The sequence below is a fragment of the Bombyx mori genome, chromosome 24 (assembly GCF_030269925.1).
Source record: "Bombyx mori chromosome 24, ASM3026992v2".
Lineage (NCBI taxonomy): Eukaryota > Metazoa > Arthropoda > Insecta > Lepidoptera > Bombycidae > Bombyx > Bombyx mori.
In genome coordinates, this window is record NC_085130.1 from 11,431,645 (window position 1) to 11,450,184 (window position 18,540).

The following is an 18,540-nucleotide window of genomic DNA, read 5'->3' on the forward strand; positions in this document are numbered from 1 at the left end:
ACATCACGGTAAGACTAATACAAGTGCAGCACCAATAAAGAATGTTAGGGGTCAAAATAGGGGTTTAAATAGCTCCTTAACCGTCTATAATTCATAAATATTTTCACTTTCTACGTAAATGAAGTAGAGGTAAAATTTAGTGTTATGCCAAAGTAACTATTTCACGCGGACGAAGTCACGGGCAAAAGCTAGTCATTTAATATAATATTTGTGTTAAATAAATCGTTTTTTTTTAAGACTCCGACCTTTCCACTTTAAACGGATACTAATGCAATGCTATCTACTATTATCTAAACGTTTTTTTGTTTCCCATCTTACCTTGGTTGCCTAGTTTATGCCGGCGAAGGTGAGCTTACGGGGCTCTAACCTGAGGACGTTGCTAACACTGGCCCTAGCAAGAGCAGTGCTTCGCTGAATCTACCACCGGATCGGAAACGCGACCCACTGAGAAGATCTGGGGAGAAACTCAGTGGGCTGTGTCTGTGGGTTAATTTATGACCGGTGCTTGTCGTACCAAAAAGCACCGTTAGTAGAGCGTGAGGATCACTTAAACCATAGATCAGAGTGCTTATGCAGTTGGAACAGCGCCCCTAGCGGCAAACGTACGCGAACGATACATACGAATACGAGCTAACTTTTACGCTATCGTGAACGTTAAAAAAACTCGCACTAAGCACACAGCTCTAACCTAGAACCTGGATATGCGCATATTCAAAAATCAAAACACAATTTATTTATTTTTTATATATTTATTTCTTTATTTTATCCGTACTCCGGGTGTTGACTCTTCATGTGCCCCTTGAGGCTGCAGTTCTGTATGAAGGCCTGCCCGCATATGTGACATCGGTAGCGTCTATCGTTCGTATGGATCCGCATGTGGTCCTTCAGGGTCTTGAGGCGAGGGTACGACTTCTCGCAGACCTTACACTTGAAGTTCCTCTCGCCCGTGTGCGTCGGCATGTGGTTGTTCAGAGCGAACCTCGTGAAGAACTTCTGACCGCAGCACTGGCATTCGTATCTGATTCAACGGACGGGATGTTTAGGTTTCGTGTGACGTCATTTGGGGCTAAGCCGTGCTTGTTTACTTTTTTTGTTTTTTCATTGCTTAGATAAATAAACGAGTGAAATGATCATCGAAGTCCATGGACATCTACAACGCAAACCCCATCGCCAATCTTGAGACATGAGTTCTCAGGTCTCCGTTTTTACAGTACAACAACTGCCCCACCCTTCAAACCGAAACGCATTACTGCTTCATAGCAGAAATAGGCAGGGCGGTGTTATCTACCCGTGCGGCCTCACAAGACGTCCTACCACCAGTAAAACACCAAAATGTCGATAACAGCTCATCTAATACACAATGTTAATAGCATATGACATGACTTGTAGTATGCATTTAGGATTATACTACAGAATTTAAAAAAACTTATTTTTGATTTTTTTTTTGCTTCGACTTATACAGGATCTCAGGGTACATCTAATGATAAGCGGTTACCGGAGCTCATGGGTATCATAACGTGAACACCACCCCGAAACTTGAGGTGAGAACTGTTGTCAACTGCCCTTTCTTCTTCTTTATCGATTCCTCAATGTTGAGGATCGCGACCACATGTCGTCTTCTCGCATTAAAACTGTATATCTCAAAACTTACAAAATTTTACAGGAGAGTGTTTTAAAGGTTTAACATATATGATATTTTTAATATTAATCATCTTTGCAACATTTATTTTTTAGTTTTTACCAGCTACCTACATTATCTGTCTTTTAAAGTAAGATAAAATTATGTATTAATTTTGTTAATGGTTAATTAAAATTATGTATTAATTTTGTTAATAAAAAAAAAAACTAAAACTAAACTACGCTCATTTGACAGTATTTATGAGAAAAATATACTGGTGATACCAAATGATTCCGCATATTAACTCAATCTCGAATATTTATGGAAATTGTACACTTTTAATGCGAAAAGACGATGTGACGTTCCTTCACAGTGTTCGACCATGGGTGGCACGGACCACACGGTACAGACTACTACTAAGCGCTTCCTTTACCAGATCTGACCATCTGGCTAGGTTCTACCCATGATCTGCCAACTGCTCTATCCTTCAAAAATCAGATAGCACGACTGTTTCGCTATAGAAATAGGTGGAACAGTGTACAATACAAGAAGCTTTTTTACCCTACCTATGCTGATAGCCTTGAGAGGCTATTTCAGTTTCTCCTTGACGTATACGTGAGCTCACGGGGCTTAAACCGGGAGTGTTGCTAACACTGGCCCTAACAAGAGCCGTGCTTCGCAGAATCTACCACCGGATCGGAAACGCGACACACTGAGAAGATACAGCGAGAAACTCAGTGGGCTGTGTTTGAGGATTAATTTACTCGTCTAGCCCTTCGCCGCAAGCGACGGGTTCGGCGAGGACGGTGACCGGTGCTTGAGGTACCTAAAAGCACCGTTAATGGATCGGGAGGATCCGTAATGACGTGTTTATGGCTACAAGAAGCCTTACATCAACAGTAAACGCAAATTTTCAATCGAATTTAATTTCGTATAACACTCGACACACCCAAAACAACTCTGTGGATTTGATTCTTTTTTTGATAACATCATTTTGTGTTCGTTTCCAACATTTTATACCTGAAATCCTTCAAGTGGTCCTTCCTCCAGTGTATCGTGAGGGTGCGTCGCGTCTCGCATACTTTATCGCACATAGTGCAAGGAAACGACATGGGTTGCTCGCCGTGTACCTGTTGCGAAAAAAAAAACAACAAAAATCTCATATTTTCTTTTTGTTTAGATGGGTGGAGGAGCTCACAGACCACTCTACAACGTAAATGCCGCCACCCACCTTGAAATATGAGTTCTAAGGTCTCAGTATAGTTACAACGGCTGCCCCACCCTTCAAACCGAAACGCATTACTGCTTGGCGGCTGAAATAGGCAGGGCGGTGGTACCTACCCGCGCGGACTCACAAGAGGTCCTACCACCAGTAATTACGCAAATTATAATTTTGCGGGTTTCATTTTTATTACACGATGTTATTCCTTCACAGTGGAAGTCAATCGTGAACATTTGTCGAGCACGTATTTCATTAGAAAAATTAATATATATATAATTGTGTAAGTATTGTATGTAAGTATGTATATTAGTATGTAAGTATGTATATTAGTATATTAGTATATATTATATGTAAACGGTATATATCTGTTTATTATATGTATATATTTTCTATAATAATGTATTGTCTATGGTACATCGCAACATATCTACTATATTTTTATATTTTACAGAATTTCTGTAAATTAAACGGTTGTCTGGAAGAGATCCCTTTTAGCGATAAGACCGCCTATTGTAAGTACAAATGTATCTGCTTTTTGACTGTTTTTTTGAATGTAAATTGTGTTAAGAAAATAAGCAACTCTTTTAGGTGGCTGGGTGTACAACTTTTCAACAAGATCCCACAAAACGTTCAATTACTACCTGTTCATAGATTTAAGAAAACTGTCAAGGAACGTTTGTGCAACAAGGCATATTATAAAGTTAAGGATTATTTACTAGATGGCACTACGTGGGAATGAGACGCTCGCTCCTGGCTTTTTCATTTTTTATTGTTTTTTGTTGACTTGTTTTTTCGTTTATTTGTAAATATTTTTACTCATTAAAAAAAAAAATTTTGAGCCAAAAAAAAAAGCCCGCTGAGTTTGTTTCTCCGGTTCTTCTCAGGACTGGCTTTTTTTGGAACCGGTGGTAGAGTAAACAGTGTTATTTATATTTAGACATTCAACAAGTGTGTTATACTGACATCTAAGTTGAAATAAATGATTTTGAATTTGAATTTGAATTGAATTGTGTTGGTGTGCAATAAAGTCTATTCTTTCTCTATAATACCTCGACCAGATGCTTCAGCTTCTGCGGGTAGGACATGAGCTTGACGTCGCACTTCGGGCAGTAGACCCGGCCGCGCTTCCTGTGCACGCGGTCCACGTGCAGGTCCCGGTTGTACTCCGCCTTGAACACCTTCCCGCAGCTCTCGCAGGGGAAGGCGCCCTGCTCGTGGCGCTGCTGGTGCATCACGAACCTGCCCTTGTCCACGAAACCTTGGGTAGGTACAGGTGTACCGTTAAAGCCTCGCGATCTTACGACTCATATCTCATGGTGGGTGGCGGCATTTATGTTGTACACTAAATGTTCACGATTGCCTTCCACGGCGAAGGAATAACATCGTGTAATAAAAATGAAACCCGCAAAATTATAATTTGCGTAATTACTGGTGGTAGGACCTCTTGTGAGTCCGCGCGGGTGGGTACCACCGCCCTGCCTATTTCTGCCGTGAAGCAGTAATGCGTTTCGGTTTGAAGGGCGGGGCAGCCGTTGTAACTATACCTGAGATCTTAGAACTTATATCTCAAGGTGGGTGGCGCATTTATGTTGTGGATGTCTATGGGCTCCAGTAACCACTTAACACCAGGTGGGCTGTGAGCTCGTCCACCCATCTAAGCAATAAAAAATAAAAATAAAAAAACATTTCAATGGGTTTGCAATGTTTGCTTACGTTTACTGCTAGAGACGCTGTTCCAACTGCATACAAATCTGAGTTAACTTTTACGCTATCGAGAACGTTAAAAAACTCGCACTAAGCACTGTCTTTTATTTATTTATTGGTTTGGTGGGTGGACGATCTCATGGCCCACCTGATGTTAAGTAGTTACCGGAGCCCATTGACATGTACAACGTAAATGTCGCCATCTACCTAGAGATATGAGTCATTTCATGAGAAAATTTTTGGCTTTGATAATTAATTATATTTTTACGGAGTACTTTTTAACACGTTGGATATATATATATAATATGTATGTATGTAATATTATTAACAATTTGGTTATTTTCGCAATAAGTAATGCACCTTTTTGCCACGTACCATCCGGCTTTGGAACGAGCTCCCCTCCACGGTGTTTCCCGAGCGCTACGACATTTCCTTTTTCAAACTGTGCACCCCTGGCATTGCTGAAGTCCATGGGCGACGGTAACCACTCACCATCAGGTGGGCCGTGTGCTCGTCTGCCTACAAGGGCAATAAAAAAAAACCTACCACAAGATTATCTACACCACCCTTGGTTGAGCGGTAGAGAATGCTTCAGCCATTAACTCCGCCATTGTACCTTTGCACATGAAGCTGAATAAATAAATAAGCGACTCACCCAATCCGCAAGTTTCGCACACGTAATTACTGAAATGCTCGTTCATGTGTTTGTTCAGAGCGTGGAAGTAAGGGAACACGAGGTTGCACAGCGCGCATCTGATCTCCTCCTTAGTCAAACGGAACGGCAACACCGAGTCCTTATAGTCGAAGTAGTACTTCTTCTTGTGCGTCCCAGCGATGTGGCTCTTGAACTCGTCCAGATCGTCGATCCTCTGAGGGCACAGTCTGCAGTCGATCCTCGTCAAATCCACCTTGATCATGTTCTTGTGCTCGGTCACCTTAAACTTCTTCGGGTGGTGCTGGTTCATCGTGTGCTCCCGCATCAGACGCGGATCCGAGAAGTTCTCGCCGCAGTAGTAGCAGAGCAGGTGATTGTGTCTACATTTGAACGGGCACACGTACGAGAATTCGACTATGGTCAATATGTTCGTTTCGGTCATGTACGTTGGGTCTTTCTCTCTTATGAGCTGCTGTACCTTCGTCATCGGTATACCTGGGTGAGATGAATGAGTTTGAAGTTATTTTTGAAGTGTAACTTCTAATGCGACTTCCTACAAGGTTGATTTTTTTTTCGTACCTAAGCTGATAGCCTTGAGAGGCTATTTCAGCGTAACCTTAACTAGTAGACACGGACCCTAGCTAGAGCAGTGCCTCGCAGAATCTACCACCGGATCGGAAACGCGACCCACTGAGAAGATCCGGCGAGAAACTCAGTGGGCTGTTTCTGCGGGTTAATTTACTCGTCGAGCCCTTCGTCGACGGACAAGGTAGAGTTAAACGTTTAACGCTACCATGAAATAAAAAGAGACAGAGTGAGAGTGAATACGTGGCACTCGAACGCATGCGCGTAGTATACCTGATACAGGCCAGCGCGAGCGTTAGCAACGAGTAGCCTCCAATATTTTAATCAACTATTTAAAATATATATATTTATTTTTCTATCTATAATTTAAAATATGTATATAATATAAATGTTGAAGATGTCGTATCTCTTACACACAGCATTCCCTATTACAAGAGTTGATTTGATTTAAGGATGAAAAATGAAGAAAACCACAATACTACACATCGAAAAAGAAGTTTCACTTCATTCACGTGCACCTAGTTGCACGCGCACCGTTTCTTTTTTACTTCCACATCTTTTGCAGATATTGCTAAAATATTTTTGAAAAAAAAAGTGGGTGTTTTATAAAAAAATCTACAAAAATTAATGCTAAATTCATAAAAAAATAATTTTAAACACGTCCGTACAGGTTGGTAACTAGTACCTTTAATCAAACAGCGCAAATAGTCGGTATTCCGAGGCTTCACGCTTCACGGGTTAACGGAGAGTCGATCTATCGACGATTCACGCTCAAAGAATTAACACGCGTCATTTATCTTTGTAATTCATCATTTCAGCCTATCGCCGTCCACTGCTGAACATAGGCCTCTCCAATAGATTTCCAGTGTGACCGGTCCATTGCCACCTGCATCCAACGAGACCCAGCGCTTTTTACTAGGTCGTCGGTCCATCTAGTAGGTGGCCGTCCCACACTGCGCTTGCCAGTACGTGGTCGCCACTCCAGGATCTTTCTGCCCCATCGACCGTCCTCTCTTCGTGCTATGTGGCCGGCCCATTGCCACTTCAGTTCACTAATTCTACGGGCTATGTCAGCAACCTTCGTTCTTCTACGGATCTCCTCATTTCGGATTCGATCACGTAGAGAAATGCCGAGCATAGCCCTCTCCATAGCTCGCTGCGCGACTTTGAGCCTTCTAAAAAGATCCCTAGTGAAGCACCACGTCTCCGAGCCGTAAGTCATCACTGGTAACACACATCGGTTGTACGCCTTTGTCTTAAGGCACTGAGGTATTTTGGACGAGAAGACGTTGTGCAGTTTACCGAACGCTGCCCAGCCGAGTTGGATCCGTCTACTGACCTCTCTCTCAAAGTTGGACCTACCTAATCGGACTGCCTGTCCTAGGTATATATATTCGTCAACAACTTCAAGAGTAGAGCTCCCAACAGTAACTATGGTGGGTGCAACATGGACATTGTACATGATTTTGGTTTTGTCCATGTTCATTTTAAGACCCACTTGTTGAGAAACCCTACTGAGGTCACCGAGCATACGCCCCAAATCTTCCAGCGACTCTGCCATGACCACGATGTCATCGGCAAACCGAAGATGAGTGATGTATTCGCCGTTAATATTGATGCCAAGTCCTTGCCATTCCAGAAGCTTGAAGGAATCCTCCAGAGCAGTGATAAACAGTTTCGGAGATACCACATCTCCCTGTCTCACTCCTCTCTTTACAGGGATTTCCTTCGTGCAATGCTCCTGTACTCGGACTGACATGGTGGCGTTATTATACAAACACTTCAATACTTCGATGTACCGGTGGTCAATACGGCACCGCTGGAGAGATCTAAGGACCGCCCATGTTTCGACGGAATCAAAGGCTTTCTCATAGTCCACAAACGCTAAGCATAATGGCCGATTGTACTCTTCGGTCTTCTGTACAATCTGCCGCAGCGTATGTATGTGGTCTATGGTACTGTAGCCTTTTCGGAAACCGGCTTGTTCGGTAGGCTGGAAGTCATCAAACCTGCGTTCGAGACGCTTCGTGATGACTCTCGAGAACAGCTTGTAGACATGGCTCAGCAGTGCTATGGGCCTATAGTTCTTCAATAAGGTTTTGTCACCTTTTTTGAAGAACAGGATCACAACACCCCTGTTCCATGCCTGTGGCGGTTTTCCATCGAGCAAAGAGGAATTGAAGAGCTTCTGAAGGACTTTCAGTACCGGCGTCCCGCCCGCTTTCAGAAGCTCCGTAGTAATTCCATCCTCGCCCGGTGCCTTGTTATTCTTAAGCTGTTTGAGAGCCATCCTAATCTCGTACAGGCTGATGTCCGGGATGTCTTCTGTGTAGTGTCGGGTTAGCTTGGCTCTAGGGTCTGCAGCTAAACCTTGCGGTTCAGCTGAGACCGAGGTAAACAGCTGCCCGTAGAACCTCTCTATCTCCCGCAGGACCTCTGACTTATTCGACGTTACACGTCCATCTTCGGTCTTCAGCTTCGTCAGCTGGCTTTGCCCAATAGAAGCGTCTCTTGCGAACACTTTAGAGCCTTGGTTTCGCTCAATCGTCTCTTTGATACGCTGAGTATTAAAGGAGCGTAGGTCGTGTCGCAAGGACTTCATGATATGTCTATTGAGTTGCCTATATGACTCAGCGTCCTCCGAAGTTTGGAGCGTCATCAAACGTCGACTAGCCATGAGGTTTCGGGTGCGGTCGGATAGTTTCTGAGGTCTATTCTTACGGTGGGTTTTGAAAAATTTGGACCCTACCGTACGGACAGTCTCTACCAGCCTGCTGTTTACATCGTCCACTGATGCGCAGCTGTTTAGCCATTCGAAGCGATTAGCCAATTCGAGTTGAAAGCTCTCGGGGTTTCGGATTTGTGCATTCGACGGTCGAAGCGTTGACTTCATCAGACGCGATCTTTCCAGTCTGACATTGATATTCAACATGCCTCTGACGATTCGGTGATCACTTCCTGTTTTAACACTGTTGATCACAGAGACATCGTTGAATATCTGTCTGTTGGTGCTCATGATGAAGTCGATTTCGTTTCTTGTTACACCGTCGGGACTCAACCAGGTCCATTTCCGTTGTGGTGGCTTCTTGAAGAAAGAATTCATCATAAAGAGTCCTTCCTTCTCCATAAAGTCCGCCAGCATCTGTCCTCTGGGATTCCGCTGCCCAAATCCAAATGGCCCCACTTTCAACTCATCATCGCCTCTACGGCCCAGTTTTGCATTGAAATCTCCCATAACAACGGTAAAATGTGATTGGGAGTTACGTATGGCCCTACTAATGTCCTCATACGTAGCCTCCACTTCATCGTCTGGATGTGACGTCGATGGGGCGTATACCTGTACAATCTTCAGCGAATACCGCTTTGAGATTTTGAGGACAAGGTATACTACCCTACTCGACACACTTTCGATGGCCACAATGTTGTTTATGAGAGATTTGTGGACGATAAACCCAACACCACCTTGGGACTTCTGTTCTCCCTCCCGGTAGTAGAACAAGTGGCCGGACTGTAAGGTTTTCGTATCCTCCCCCTCTCTTCGGATCTCCGATAAACCAATAACGTCCCAGCGCAACTTGTTCATTTCTTCTTCCAGCTCTATTAGCTTCTCGTCCAACCTCAAAGTGCGCACGTTGTATGTCACCAGGGCCAGTTGTCGTTGTGAAGGGGGGTGGTAGCCGGATCTCTGCCGGGGATTCTTAGCACCCCTTGCCCCGCCGTTACCATGGCCGCTACCGTAACCAGGAATAGCGGGGCCGCCGGGGACTAGGGGCCTGGTTCTGCGGTGTACAATCATTTTGGAGGTTTATTAGCCTACTGGTACCACGCTGGCTAGACGGGTTGGTACAGGGTTTAATTTCGAGTTTTCCTTCTCTCACACTAGTAAATATTGTGTGTTGTGCTTTCCCTTTTGTCGCCTCTTACGACTCCCCTGGGATGGTAATGGGGGTGGTGACAAAAGTATTCTAATGCCGTCACCACACGGCCTTTGTAATTAAAGGTCCGTTTTATTTGGTACTAGCGACCCGCCCTCGCTTCGCTTCGGAAACTGTAATTTATCATTGATTTCTCCACTATTTAAGGGATGTTATTATACATATAAACTTTCCTCTTCAATCACTCTATCTATTAAAAAAACTGCATCAAAGTCCGTTGCGTAGTTTTACAGATTTAAGCATACATAGGGATATAGGGACAGAGAAAGCGACTTTGTTTTATACTATGTAGTGATGATAAGCATCAACAGTTCGTCGTTTTTAATTGAACTTCAATTATGTTTACTCCATTCGAACAGCTAAAGAATTTTTTTTTGTTTTATTATATTTTTTCCAAATCATAAACTTTAAATGGCTCTCCTGTAGTCGCAAAAACGTCGGATAAACCAAATAGCATTTTACCTCTCCATATGGGCTTGATTTGGACGGATGTGCGACCAGATCCGGGGGGTGCGTGGCCCTATTAGCAGATCGAACCAACGCGCACCAGACAACTCCCCAACTGACTACAGTCAGACTGTTATTTTTTTCTGTTTTTCCTCGATCGTGAGATCACCGGGTCCTTATCACTACACAGTATAAAACAAAGTCGCTTTCTCTTTCCCTATATCCCTATGTATGCTTAAATCTTTAAAACTACGCAACGGATTTTGATGCGGTTTTTTTTGAATAGATAGAGTGATTGAAGAGGAAGGTTTATATATATAATAACATCCATTAAATAGTGGAGAAATCAACAATAAATTACAGTTTCCGAAGCGAAGCGAGGGCGGGTCGCTAGTCTATCTATATAACTCATACATTCAAGTTCTCACATGGATTCCTCTCGCACTTTCAAGCCGCACACTTAATCTTTCTTGTATCCATCCACACTCATCGTTTGTCGGGTGAGACTCCCGCTACTCTATGCTAATATAATTTTTACTGGTGGTAGGACCTCTTGTGAGTCCGCACGGGTAGGTACCACCGCCCCGCCTATTTCTGCCGTGAAGCAGTAATGCGTTTCGGTTTGAAGGGTGGGGCAGCCGTTGTAACTATACTGAGACCTTAGAACTTATATCTCAAGGTGTGTGGCGCATTTACGTAGTAGTTGTCTATGGGCTCCAGTGACCACTTAACACCAGGTGGGCTGTGAGCTCGTCCACACGTCTAAGCAATAAAAAAAAATAAAAAAAAATTTCTTTTACTAGCTGACCCGGCAGACTTCGTAGTGCCTAAATCGATAAATAAAATACCTAGACTTTTGTATAAAATAAACTTAAAACAAACAAAAGGAATCCGTCCGACATCAAAGGAAAAACAAAATTGTTATTTTTATTTAATTCCAAACATTTTCATATTTATCTACCTTTTAAACCTTCTCTGGACTTCCACAAATAATTTCAAGATCAAAATTAGTCCAATCGGTCCAGCCGTTCTTGAGTTTTAGCGAGACTAATGAACAGCAATTCATTTTTATATATAGATAGATTTTGGGAAAATAAAGTTTCTTACAGTTTCATTTTTAACTTTGGTTTTGTTTACAATACTATTTATGCTTTACATGTTCTTATGCTAGCCTTACTTATTCTTATTTTTACAGTCAGACTGTAAGGACGTACTATAAAAAATTATATGACGCAAAAACTCACGATTCGTCTTCCCCATCAAGTGTTTAAATTGACTAGCCCTGGTGATCGGTCTCTGAACTTCCTCCTTAGGTTCTCTACACTCACTGCGTTGTATTAATGGCAAGTTGTCGTTTGAACTATCGTGATCCGAACCTAGATCTGCCTTCGTATCTTCGACTGTTGAAACAAACAAGAAATATTAATATTACTGGTGGTAGGACGTCTTTTGAGTCCGCGCGGGTAGGTACCACCACTCATAGTTTCATTATCCTTTGTGTTAACACTAAACTTAACATAACGGGTTAAATGACCCGTTTTAAGCTTTTGCATTAAAAATGCACGAATCATCTTATTGCTTTTGCACATTTGACTTCATCATAACTTTTACCAATTAATCTACAATTATTATACTACTTTGTGTTGTTTTGTTTATTTTGAATATACTTGTCGTGTACCGTTATGTACCCGCTTTGGTAGAAATAGGTACCAGTAAGTGTTGGTATGATTAGTGTTAATTTTTGAATTGCGTATTTTATGTTTTCGTGTATATTTGTCTAGTTCTGCCGTGAAGCAGTAATGCGTTTCGGTTTGAAGGGCCGGGCACCCGTTGTAACTATATTGAGACCTTAGAACTTTTTTTTTTTTATTGCTTTGATGGGTTGACGAGCTCACAGCCCACCTGGTGTTAAGTGGTTACTGGAGCCCATAGACATCTACAACGTAAATGCGCCACCCACCTTGAGATATAAGTTCTAAGGTCTCAGTATAGTTACAACGGCTACTCCACCCTTCAAACCGAAACGCATTACTGCTTCACGGCAGAAATAGGCAGGGCGGTGGTACCTACCCGTGCGGACTCACAAGAGGTCCTACCACCAGTGACAAACTCATATCTCAAGGTGGGTGGCCGGTGACGTTGTAGATATCTATGGGCTCCGGACTTACGGCTAAATCCCACATCTGTTCCCCGCCGGCGACGAAATTCGAATTAGATTAGGTAGTGGGACAACCCCAATATTTGAGTATTATTTTTAAAAAAATGAGTATCCACTGCCCAAGATATTCATTCTGTTTTGTACTTGTCAGAGTATCACAGTCGCAAAGAATTTAAGGAATAGTTTCCAACTCCACCATGCAGAACGGATATTTTATTTATTTTATTTTTCATTTTATTTATTTATTTATTTGTTAACATAGAAGTAGAAACACAATCATAATTTGCATCTGTGCTTAATTATTAGATAGATATCACTATTGTACTATTATATATATATATATATATATATTACTAGTAGTAGATATAGATACTACTAGTATACATTGTATTAGATAGATATTACTATTTAATGAAATTCATAAGATTTAATGTACATCATCACATTGCTAAGCTTCAAAGTGGATTCACTAGCAAATCTCTGCAAGGGTTTGTGTATACTTCAACAATCTGCCAATAGCACTCATTCCTAATTCAGTAGTCACCTTAATAGAGATAAAATCTGTCTTCTATAATATTTACCGTTAACGTCAGGTAAGACCTCAGCACAGATGTCGCCGCCGATGCTAAGCTCATCCATCTCACAGGGTTCAGTCTTAACAACTTCAACAACGACTTGAGAGCCACCGTCCCCTAACGCATCTTCTAGAAGAGACTGACAGTCTGATGGAGGAAAGAAGTTTCTATGATGATTAATAATCTACTTATCTGCTTAGTTCTGTTTGTTTGCATCATTATCATTTATCGTTTGGCATACTGTTGATTTATTATGTGTATGTAAGTATGTATATTAGTATATAAATCAGTTAGTTACATGATTCATATTATATGTCAACAAAATATATCTGTTTATTGTATGTATATATTTTCTAAAATAATGAATTGTCTATACTACATCGCAACATACCTACTATATTTTTATATTTTCCAGAATTTCTGTAAATTTAACGGTTGTATGGAAGATCGCTTTCAGTGATAAGACCGCCTATTGTACAAATGTATCTGCTTTTTGACTATTTTTTGAATGTATAAATGCTATTAAGCAAAATTTTGCTTGAATATGAAATTAAAATAATTTATAGCCAAAGATTGTGTGTGTGTTTTAGTGTGTGTGCGTGTGTGTGTATTATTATTAACTGTATTACAAATTTAAACACACATGATATAGTACATTGTGCACCAAGTGAGAAAAGTAGGACATTTCGTCCTGAGGATGAGATTTCCTACTTTTTTCCCGTGGTGCACATACTATTTTTTCTCCTACCAGGCCTAAAATTCGTGGAGTACCGAGCCGGGGTCCAGGGGCGAAGCCCGGTGGGGCACTTGCCAGTACCCAGGGAGAAAAAGTTACACTGTCTTCCCTGTTCAGCGCGAGGAAAACCGAACTTTCGGCATAGGTAGGAGAAAAATTAATATTGTGTAGTAATCCGTATTATGAAGAGGAGACTTCGTTCCCTCACTAATACACTACAGATACCAGTGATACCACGAATGAAACATCTACATCCTTAATTACCTAGACTCGTTGAATTATACACCTTCGTTTGTAAGAAGGCTTCTTCGCAGTGGAGTACTTGCTGTCGGAAGGAGAAGGCATCGCGGATTCTCATGACGCATGTGGCGCAGACCAGCCTCTCAGATGGCTTCCCGTCCAGGCGAGACAGCTACAAGTAAACATATGATGTTTATCGTTATGTTCTTTCATTTGTAGAATAAAGTGAATTTTCTGTTCTTGGACTCAAACAAATTAAGGGAACTAAACCATGTCAGGTATATCAAAATTTAGTTATGTTTGGTTTGGTTTGTTAGTAAAATGTTTACAATTAACAAAAAATAATATTTAAAAAATTTACAAATTTTCATAGTTTTCCACTAATTAATTATATGTAGATACAATTTGAATTGCTCTGCATAATCTGTTTCCTAGTGTCACGGTAAAAATTTTAAAGTAATTAAAGAGTCAGATTAATTAATAAAGAATGCATGAAATTGAAATCTTAAGTTCTTATTTTTATTTTTATCATTAAAAATAAAATTTATATGATGATTTATATCCTCTTAAAGGAGTTTCATAAAATTCTGTCCAAATTTTATAATTCCGTTTTTCTTTTGTTTTTCTCACTTGAATATATTAGAGAGTTTCTTCAAGCCGTTTACATGTATTTTAAAATGTTTTTTTGTCAATTGAAATCACATTTATTAAATTCAATTTCATTACTAACTATAAAATCATTTAATATTTTATAATGAGAAATCAAGTTTGTTGGAGAACTCAAATATGGTTTCAAAAGAGCCTAAGCTATGGGCAAGGGCTCAGATTTGCCCCTGGAATTGCTGACGTCCAAAAACATTGGGACTCACAACGAAACAGGCAGTATGCTTCTTGAGACAATCACATTTCAAATATTCGCAAGCTTTGTATTTATTTTATTTGTACCAACCTGTACTATGGTCATACAATACAAATAATAAATCGAGCTAATGCGAACTTATTTATGGGCAACAAGCACAGATGGGTTTTTATAAACAAGCAGGTTCTGTCGTTGAAACTAAAACTTGTTTCAGAACTTACTAAGAGGCCGAAGCAGTCCATCATCATGTCAGAATAAACTTCTTTCTTCCCATTATTTTCGTATTCTATATTCAGAACACGACATTTCTTTATAGAACCACAACATCGACACAAACCCGGATCAAATATTGGACCTTTGCCCTTCGGGATGCTCATTTTGAGGCTTTTTAGGCTTATTAGTCAATGCTTAAACTACATTTTACAATAAATTAAAGAGGAATAATACTATATGTTATATTAAAAGTATTTTTCTCAATTAAAAATACCAACACGCTTTCTAATGCAATCACATTTTAATAATATTTATTTAAACAACTTCTTTTAATTTTTTCGGTCAGCGGTATACAGACCTTACAGCCAGTCTCAACACACATTTATTGGTCATTTTACGAAATTCTAATATTAAACAATTGCATTAAATAATTGGAAATGGGTTTAAAATGTAAGGATTCACAAGATTACGCATAACGTGTAAAATATTTTATATGATGTCGTCGTGGCGTAAAAGACGCCCGGTGTATTCGTATCGAGCGATGCAACGGTTTTCGAATCCCGCAGGCGTGTACTAATTTTTCCAATGAAATACGTACTTAACAATTGTTCACGGTTGACTTCCACGCTGAAGGATAGCATCGTGTAATAAAAATCAAACCCGTAAAATTATAAGTTGCGTAATTACTGGTGGTAGGACGTCTTGTGATTCTGCACGAGTAGGTACCAACACCCTGCTTATTTCTGCCGTGAAGCAGTAATGCGTTTGGGTTTGAAGGGTGGGGCAGCCGTTGAACTGATAAACCGAAACCTTACAACTCGTATCTCGAGGTGGCTGGCGGCAATTACGTTATCGATATCTATGGGCTACGGTAACTACTTCACACCAGGTGGGCCGTCAGCTCCCGCCCATTTAAGCTATTAAAAAGATGTTTACGAAGGTGAATTATTTTTAAATAATTAATGAAGCACCAAAATTAATCAATTGCAATTGTGTTTCTAATATTTCACTATAGCGGACACAAAGTAACTTCAGCACGTTTTCTGTTACAATTTGTTAAACGGTAGTAAGAACATTTAATTACTTAGCAACCTTATTTTTAATTAATCTCTAGGTTCTAGGTAGTACCTACCCATTCGTGTCCTCGAACTTTAGTGTCTGCTGTGATTTTCCTGCGTCCTGCTAGTCATCTTTAAATGCGTTGTACAGTGTGTTTATAAGCCATCCTTCTCCAGACATAGTTTTCTTTTTTAGGATGGAGCTTTTGCTGTGATCCCAAGAGCTTAGCCAGAGAGGAAGGGATTTGCTAACAGATGCTCGTGCGGCTCCGAAGGAAGAATGACAAGACAAGGGCAGGTACTGCGCTATCAAATCTAAAGCCAGATCGAAATAGCGACGTAAGAGCATTCGGCAAGAAATTCAGCATCACATGCAATATTTCAACAACGCCTATTCTCGGAGAGAAACGTATTGTGTGCTCACACAATTCGTGCCGTAAGACAGCACTAGCGTCAGTACCGCAAAAAATATACACGACTGTTTTATTTGAATAAGGCTCACAAAACCTTACTTCAGCACCTATTTTTCAATTAACATTTTAAACTATTGCATAGCTTTTAATTTTAAACTATTGCATAGCGAGTTTGAGCGCGGCGACCGAATCAAGAAATTCCGTAACGAAAATAAAACCTAACACCTGCCACTCCGCCTACCATGTAGCTCGCGTCAACACATTCACACGTTGCGCTTGTGTAGTGTTTGTGAGTAAGCGCGCGGCGTGACGTCGCACTGCATGCGCATCATGAAAAGTGTTCCCATCTCTCTCTCTCTCGCAGTCTAGCTTATGAGTGTGAAGGGGACAGTTAATGTTTTGCTTTTATTAATGTTTATAAATATAGCGTGGTCTTATTTTATTATTGTTTTAATATTAAATTATTATTGTCTAATTATAATTGTATAAGTTGATAAAAAATGCTATGTATTAGCTTTATCGCGGCAGTCCCAGAGTGCCACACGTGTTTTTTTATTGCCCTTGTAAGCAGACGAGCATAGTTGTGTCCAGTTCACCTGATGGTGAGTGCTTACCGTCGCCCGTGGACATACCAGGAATGCCAGGGACAGAGCCAAACCATTGCCTATCTATATGTCTCTGCGGGAAACGACTGTACTGACTTGTTGATCTGACTGTTTTGCTTTATAAATCACTTGTGCTTGTTTATGTAAATTAATTAATTAAAAGGATATAACTTAAACTGCTTGTTTAGCAAATTTGTAATGGATGTAACAGTGCGATCAGGATTCAGACAGACTCCAGATACAGATTAACATCTCTTGTAACCCGTGCGGACTCACAAGAGTTTCTACCACCAGTTAAAACCGGAATGACTTTTTTTGGAAGTTTGGTGGTCGCCGGGGCGGCGCCTCTGCCGCTCCGCCCACATGCATACCCCCACGGAATAGATAAATAAGGTTGGAATGGTAATGTAGGCGGGGCAAGCGTGCCACAGTTATGATTGTACAAACATAACTCGACCGATTCTTTCATTCACCGCGTTTAGTGCGCTTCGGACTACTTTGGCGAACAGATCTCCGCTTTATAGTGCCGTGTTGTGCAATTATAACTTGTAAAATAAAAAATCAGACCTCAAGTATAGAGCGAGGAGGTATATCTTTCGATCGGTAAGTCGAAATTACCATTTAATTACAATATTATTTGTCTAAAACATAAAAATATACTGAGCATTATGAAATTCCAAACATTAACAATATTATTGCAGCAAGTTATAAATAGCATACATTGCGCGATGTGTACTCGCCCAATGAACGCAATGACCAAGTCAGCTTCCAATGTACTACATGCATTGCGTTCTCTACACTTCAATCTTTGAAATTTCGGCGTTTGCCCTGATTGGCCGTGGTGCAGTTGTCGATAGTGAGGTGACCATGTGGTGAAATAAAATCATCGACAGAATTCTCGACTATATTTATATTTGACATGGATAATTTTTGCATTATTTTATATTTAATTAATGATACCTAGTATATTCTTAGTGAGACGTATTTTGAGTAAAATAAATATGTATTATTATTATTGAATTATTATCATTGAATTAATGTGAAGGTATAATATAAAGGGACATGTAGACCTCTCATTTACGGGTATTTACTATATTGTCTTAGACGTATTAAAATCTAAGTAAAATGCTATTTGACTTATGCAGTTAATTAAAATTTTTAGGTTTCCTAAAGAACCTAACGCCAGTGAATAATGGATTGACGTGACAGGTAGAGGAAACTGGAGATAAAGACGAGTACCATTTGCTCTAAACATTTTACTGAAAATGATTTTACCATAAAAAAATCAGAATACACTTAGCTTTGAAAAATTCATTCACAATTAATAGCAAGCGCCAACTGCTTAACAAATACGTTTTATTCCAGGGACAGTGACTATTTGTAATTAATAAAAGTAAAATAGTTTTTTTTTTTCAATATTTATTTCATGTTTCATTTTCTCCATTCATTCATCAGATAATTTATCGACAAAGAATATCGATTTTATCAAGCACTAGCGTGTATGAACATTTTTATTG

The 18,540-nt window shown here is 40.3% G+C and overlaps 1 protein-coding gene across 1 annotated transcript; it reads right to left on the reverse strand.

The window, feature by feature from the left end:
- Positions 1–729: 729 nt before the first annotated feature.
- Positions 730–15,490, reverse strand: LOC101744554 (zinc finger protein 260). The gene is made up of 8 exons (XM_004926634.5): positions 14,956–15,490; positions 13,900–14,047; positions 12,906–13,046; positions 11,411–11,566; positions 5,200–5,694; positions 3,890–4,098; positions 2,639–2,748; positions 730–1,018 (listed from the first exon to the last, which is right to left on the reverse strand). The coding sequence occupies exons 1-8, from the start codon at positions 15,109–15,111 to the stop codon at positions 763–765; spliced, it is 1,671 nt and encodes a 556-aa protein (XP_004926691.1). The 5' UTR covers positions 15,112–15,490; the 3' UTR covers positions 730–762.
- Positions 15,491–18,540: the final 3,050 nt, after the last annotated feature.